The sequence below is a fragment of the Palaemon carinicauda genome, chromosome 40 (assembly GCF_036898095.1).
Source record: "Palaemon carinicauda isolate YSFRI2023 chromosome 40, ASM3689809v2, whole genome shotgun sequence".
Classification (NCBI taxonomy): Eukaryota; Metazoa; Arthropoda; class Malacostraca; order Decapoda; family Palaemonidae; genus Palaemon; species Palaemon carinicauda.
This window is the reverse complement of record NC_090764.1, coordinates 46613627-46620718: the sequence shown is the minus strand read 5'-3', so window position 1 is coordinate 46620718 and position 7092 is coordinate 46613627. Positions and strand designations below refer to the sequence as shown.

Genomic DNA, 7092 nt, shown 5'->3' with positions numbered 1-7092 from the left:
AACAACGTCAAAACAGTTATGTCATATATAAACTATAAAAAGACTCATGTCAGCCTGGTCAAAATAAAATCATTTGCTGCAACTTTGAACTTTTGAAGTTCTACTGATTCAACTACCCGATTAGGAAGATCATTCCACAACTCGGTCATAGCTGGAATAAAACTTCTAGAATACTGTGTAGTATTGAGCCTCATTATGGAGAAGGCTTGGCTATTAGAATTAACTGCCTGCATAGTATTACGAACAGGATAGAATTGTCCAGGGAGATCTGAATGTAAGGGATGGTTAGAGTTATGAAAAATCTTATGCAACATGCATAATGAACTAATTGAACGACGGTGCCAGATATTAATATCTAGGTCAGGAATAAGAAATTTGATAGACCGTAAGTTTCTGTCCAACAAATTGAGATGAGAATCAGCAGCTGAAGACCAGACAGGAGAACATTACTCAAAACAAGGTAGAATGAAAGAATTGAAACACTTCTTCAGAATAGATTGATCACCGGAAATCTTGTAAGACTTTCTCAATAAGCCAATTTTTTGTGCAATTGAAGAAGACAGACCTAATGTGTTTCTCAAAAGTAAATTTTCTGTCGAGAATCACACATAATATTTTAAAAGTCCATACAAATTTAAAGAAACATTATCAATACTGAGATCCGGATGTTGAGGGAGCCACTGTCCTTGACCTACTTACAATCATACTTTGAGTTTTGTTAAGATTCAACTTCATACCCCATAATTTGCACCATGCACTAATTTTAGCTAGATCTCTATTAAGGGATTTACCAACCCCAGATCTACATTCAGGGGATGGAATTGATGCAAAGAGAGTAGCATCATCTGCATATGCAACAAGCTTGTTTTCTAGGCCAAACCACTTGTCATGTGTATATAGTATGAAAAGTAATGAGCCAAGAACACTACCCTGTGGAACACCGGCTATCACATTCCTATACTCACTATGGTGCCCATCAACAACACCTCTTTGAGGTCTATTACTTAAAAAATCCATAATAATGCTAAGAAATGACCCACCCACTCCCAACTGTTTGAGTTTGAAAAACAAGAGTCTCAGGATTAACACGGCCAAAGGGCAGCACTAAAATCAAGGCCAATCATACGAAGTTCCTGACCACAATCAAAGGATTTCTTTACCGCATTGGAGATTGTAAGAAGGGCATCACATGCTCCAAGGCCTTTACGAAAACCAAATTGCAAACTAGGGACTAGATGATTACCTTCAGCAAATCTATTAAGACGTTTTGCCAGAAGACGTTCAAAAACTTTAGATAATATGGGAGTAATGGAAATTGGGCGGTAATCAGTTGGACTTGAGCTACCACAAGCACATTTACATAGAGGAGTAACATTACCAATTCTCCAACAATTGCTAAAAGCTCCTCTTCTTGCTAACTTGTGCAAAATAACAGAAAAACTTTGGAGCTAAGAAATCTGCAGTCTTTATAAAAAACAAAGGAAAAAATACCATTTGGGTCTACACCTCCATAAGCATCAAGGTCCATCAACAGAGCTTTAATTTCACGAGATAAAGCTAAACTAGTTAGTTTAGCCTCAAGAAAACAGGAACGAGGAAGTTTAAGTTTTTCATTACTCTGGTTACTGTCAAAAACATCAGCCAAAAGGGTTTGGTTACTGTCAAAAACATCAGCGCAAAAGGGTTGCCTTTTCCTTTGGACAATGAGTGACTGAGCCATCTGGTTTAAGTAAAGGAGGAACTGTTGCATCTACACCAAAGAGTGCAGATTTAAGGGTAGACCACCATTTATGTTCCTGAGTTGTACCAGAAAGGGTTTCTTTTATGGTTAAATTGTATTCCTTTTCAGTTGAGGCATAAACTCTCTGAGCAAAAGCTCGAAGCTGAATATAGTTATTCCAGGTCAAATCTCATCTGTTACCCTTCCAAAGATGATAGGCCTCCCGCCTCTCCAAATAAGCACGTCTACAGTCATCCTTGAACTACGGTTTGTCCTTCACTCGGTACCTTAGCACACGAGAAGGGATATGCCTATCAATTATGTTGACTAGATTCTCATTCAAAGGGACAACAGGATCAACACTACTATATAATTGTGGACCAATTCAAGCACAAAAGATCATGCAAAAATCCCATAGCATGCCCGAGTGTACCCTCAAGCAAGGAAAAAGGAAGATCAGGGTACAGAGACTATGGCACTGCTTCACGACTAGAGAACGATGGTTTGATTTTTGGAGTGTCCTTCTCCTAGAAGAGCTGCTTACCATAGCTAAAGAGTCTCTTCTATCCTTACCAAGAGGAAAGTACACTGAACAATTGCAGTGCAGTAATTAACCCTTTGGGTGAAGAAGTGTTCAGTAATCTCATTGTTGTCAGGTGTATGAGGAAAGACGAGAATCTGTAAAGAATTTGGCCTGACTATTCTATGTATGTGTAGGCAAAGAAAAAATAATGGTAAGTGATCTGAAGTTAAATAGAAGAATAGAATAGTTAGCTAGCTTCCTACTCAATTTTCAGCTTGTAAACTGCAGTATTTGATAATGCTATTGTCATGGGAACTCAGTAGATTGCATAAGGATATTAAGGAAGTAGAAAGAAAAATTAGTATCAATCTTGATGTAGTGGAAGGACATTGCTAGACTATAGGACAATTGGTAAATAAGAGCTTTTATGAGTAAGTAGGCCAATATAGTGCCTGGAAAAGTGCAGTGGTTTGGACATGTGATGAAACAGGGAGAAAATCAGTTATAGAAGTACTAGAATGAAAATTTTTTTCGAAGGCCCATGAGATCATATAGGTATGATTTAGGTAAAGATTTAGACCAAATGAGAAATTGGTTGGAATGTATGCAAGATAGAAGAAACAGAACTCAGTTGTTGTCTAACTTTATGAGAAACCTTATACAGTATAGAATATTGCATATTATTATTATTATTATTATTATTCTTATTATTATTATTATTATTATTATTATTATTTTTATTTATTATTATTATTGATTACTACTTGAGCTTTAGCTACAACCCTAGTTGGAAAAGCAGGATGCTGTAAGCCCAGGGACTCCAAGAGGGAAAATAGCCATGTGAGGAAAGGGAACAAGGAAAAAGGAAATATTTTAAGAAGAGTAACAACATTCAAATGAATATCTCCTATATAAACTATAAAAACTAACAAAACAAGAGTAAGAGAAATAAAATAGAATAGTGTGCCCGAGTGTACCCTCAGGCAAGAGTAACTATAACCCAAGACAGTGGAAGACCATGGTACAGAGGGTATGGCACTACCCAAGACTAGAGAACAATGGTTTGATTTTGGAGTGTCCTTTTCCTAGAAGAACAATAATAATAATGATAATAATAATATCAAAGTTTTATATGATATTTAAAGTTTAGATCTTTTATCTATCCTACATTAATAGATTTAATTTTTTCAGGTATTTGGTGAACTGTTTGAACCGTCGTTCATTGTTTATGTGTATTTTTCCTTATTATGAGTCTCCGCTGTTTATTCGGGTTCTTCAAATTATTGAAATCCGGAGTGAAACAGATGAATGGTACTGGCTAGCAAAAACGCAGAAAGCAGGTCGACTACTGAGCAAGAAAACCATCTTTTCACGTTGGGTTTCCAGTCAAGATTTCAGGAGTTTTCTTTGTGAATATCTCTTTAAGATGTTGAAGGTATGTTGCATATTAAAACCATTAATTTTAATGTAAGTAATATGTTCAATAATAATTTGTTCCGTAACTGGAATACAAACCTACACTATTTACTAAGGGTATTACTTTCGGCGAATCTGAAAGGACGATCCATTAAAATTTAGTGAGGTTTAACTACTCATTTCGCTAGTTAGCGGGGATAGGGGGGTTAGCTTGCTACCACTCCCGATCACACACCTGTGATTTAGCTCACTTTGCTTTTGGCTCAGATGGTGAATGGTCGTTACCACTCATCATCCTCACCAATATTTTTGATTGCTATTAATGCTTTTTGTTTGTGCTTTCTCTTTAAGACTGTGTTTGTATTGACTTCTGTCTTCCATCGTATCTGCTCTGGACTTTGAAGGCCAGCCCTGCGGTACCTTCATGTCGGCTGTGGTCACCGATCGCCACACCATTTGTCCCGCCGGCAGAGGTCAACGGTGTGATAGTGAAAATAAGTGTAGTGATTGTTGGGAGTGGTCTGCCTCCCAGGGGGAAAGGTTTAGGTGCCGATGGAAGAAGTCAAAGCGGGATATTTCTCCTTTGAAGGTTTCTTCGAAAGGGAAAACCCAAGGCCGCCTCTCCCGCTTCACGACCTTCCTTCGAAGCTCCTTCATTTGGCCTCTTCCCAGAGACCGTCGAATAGTAGCGTAAGCCCTTTAACTGATGGTCAACCCCAGTCCTCGGGAGATGGTGTTGCTTCCACTAGCGTAGCGGCCCCACCTCTTCCCCCGGGTGAAGCCTTGTCTGTTTCTCCCTTTTTACAGGTGTGGTTGTCCTTTGGGGCTTTCGGGTCTGCCCTCCAAGGACTCCTTGCTGCAACTCATCATCCGTGGTGCTATAGTGGTGTTGGGAGCGCCATCTGCTGCTGCTGCTGATGCTCCTGCCCTTTTAGACTTCAGCTGTTGCTGCCGACTGCGCTTCCCCCATTCCTGATCATCCTTCGTGGAGGAAGCAAAGTCCTTCGTCTGTCTCTCCTGCGAGTGTTTCTCCTCTTCGGGGTGGTTCACTCATAGAAACTCCTCTGCAGAGGACTGCTGCTTCCAAAGGTCAGCTTGCTGATCCACCGACCCCCAGACGGCGTCAACGATCTCGCAGAGTTTGCCCTCTGCTTTGCCTCTTGGCTCTTCAGCCTCGTCTTTGCAGCCTTCCCCCGCAGAGGAGCCTTCAATTCTGTCGCCATCTGGCCCTCGACCTTAGCCCTCTCCTGGACCTTCTCCTGACGACGCTGCTGCTAGTCCTCGGACTTTGGCCTTGGATTCTTCTGTGGATCGTGTGCGATCCCCATTGGAGTATGTTCGCCCTTCCAAAGGCACATCCCTGTTCCTGATCATCCAACGCTCCTATCTTCTGAATCTCACCAACCCTTTTACCTGCCTTCTCAGTTCCTGACTCCTGTTCCACGTCTTCCTGCTCGCCATATGACCAAGGGTCACTCGCCCTTGCGAACAGGCCATCCTGCGGATCGTTCTAAATCTAAAGTTGTACCCCAGCACTCATTAGTGCACCAGTGCTCACCAACAGCTCGTCAGCGCTTGCCAACAACTCGTCAGTGCTCACCAGCACATCAACGATCTCCAGAACGTCGGCTCACTCCTGCACGTAGGTGCTCTCCAACGCTCCAGCAATCTCCAGTGCGTTCACGCCAGTCTAAGTATCAGTGTTTGCCAGCTCGCCAGTGCTTGCCAGTACACCAACGCTCGTCAGTGCTCCCCAGCTCGACACCTCTCTCCTGTGTATCTGCACTCTCCAGCTCGCCAACGCTCCAGCTTGCTTGCGCACCCCGCGCTCGCCCGCCCATCAACGCTCTCCGGGTCGATTGCCAGTGCTCTCCTGCGCGTCAGTGCTCCCCAGGTTGCCAGCGCTCTCCTGTGCATCAACACTCCCTGGCTCACCAGCGTTCTCCAACACATCAGCACTCTCCGGCTCGCCAACGCGTTAGCACTCCTGCGCACTTGTGCAAAGCAGTGGAACAGGTTTCTCCGACTTAGAAGAAACAGAAGGGTAGCTGTTCTAACAGGTCACATTTTGAGTGATCTTTTGCATTTATATTGGTCACAATTGTATAAAGGTATTGAGCCTGTTGTTCTCTTGAATGAGTCTCATGTCAACATTATTGATTGGTGTATCCTTTCTTGTGTGTTAAAATACCAAGTGAAATACAAACACTGGTTCAGTGATGATTGTAGACCTATCATCTTTTGAAGGATAACGCATCAGATTTGACTTAGAATAACTATACTCAGCTAAGAGCTGTTGATCAGGGAGTTTATGCTTCATTGAAAAAGGAATACCCGGTACAGTACTATTTGACCACAAGAGAAACCATTTTTGCTACAACCCAGGAACATGAAGTACCGAGGTACCCTGAAATCTGTACTCTTTGGTGTAGATATAACAGTTCATCCTTTACTTAACCCAGATGGCTCTGTCATTCACTGTCGAAAGGAAAAAGCAACCCTTTTAGCTGATGGCTTTGACAGTAAGCAGAGTAATGAGAAACTCTTTATCATCTTCATTCCTGTTTTCCTGAGGCTAAACTAGTAAAGCTTTCTGGTCCTGTGAAATTAAAATATTCTTCATGGATGCTTATGGAGATTTAGACCAAAATAGTATTTTTACTTTAATTTTTGATAAAGACTGCTGATTTCTGTTATTTATCGCAAGTTAGCAAAATAAGGTTCTTTTTGCACTTGCTGGAAAATTGACAATGTTACTCCATTAGGTAAATGTGTTTCTAGTAGTTTTGGCCTTGCAGATCACCACCCAATTTCCTTAACTCCTATAATTATTATTATTACTTGCTAAGCTACAAACCTAGTGGGAAAAGCAGGATGCTACGAGCCCAGGGCCCCAACAGGGAAAATAGCCTAGTGAGAAAAGGAAACAAGAGGAAATAAAGTATTTTAAGAGCAGTAACAATACAATAAAAGATTTTCTATATAAACTATAAAAACTTAAACAAAACAAGAGGAAGAGAAATTAGATTGAATAGTGTGCCGAGTGATGGCACTACCCAAGACTAGAGACCAATGGTTTGATTTTGGAGTGTCCTTCTAAAAGAGCTGCTTACCATAGCTAGAGTCTCTTCTATCCTTACCAAGAGGAAAGTAGCCACTGAACTATAACAGTGTAGTAACCCCTTGGGTGAAGAAGAATTGTTTGGTAATCTCAGCGTTGTCAGATGTATGAGGACAGAGGAGAATCTGTTAGAAATAGGCCAGACTACTCGGTGTATGTCTAGGCAAAGGGAAAGTGAACCATGATGAGAAAGAAGGATTCAATGTAATACTGTTTGACCAGTCAAAGGACTCCATAACTCTCTAGCAGATCTCTGCATTCATAATATTTCTTTAACTATATACAAATTTTTTATAATTTTAGATGTGATTT

The 7092-nt window shown here is 41.0% G+C and overlaps 1 protein-coding gene across 1 annotated transcript in view; it reads left to right on the top strand.

Annotated features, from left to right (window-relative positions):
* The window catches only part of LOC137631754 (HEAT repeat-containing protein 1-like), a 622900-nt gene that overhangs the window by 390651 nt on the left and 225157 nt on the right, over positions 1-7092 (top strand). Inside the window, exon 4 of the mRNA XM_068363681.1 lies at positions 3435-3678. Within this exon, the coding sequence (XP_068219782.1) occupies positions 3435-3678 (244 nt within the window). The remainder of the gene's footprint in view (positions 1-3434; positions 3679-7092) is intronic.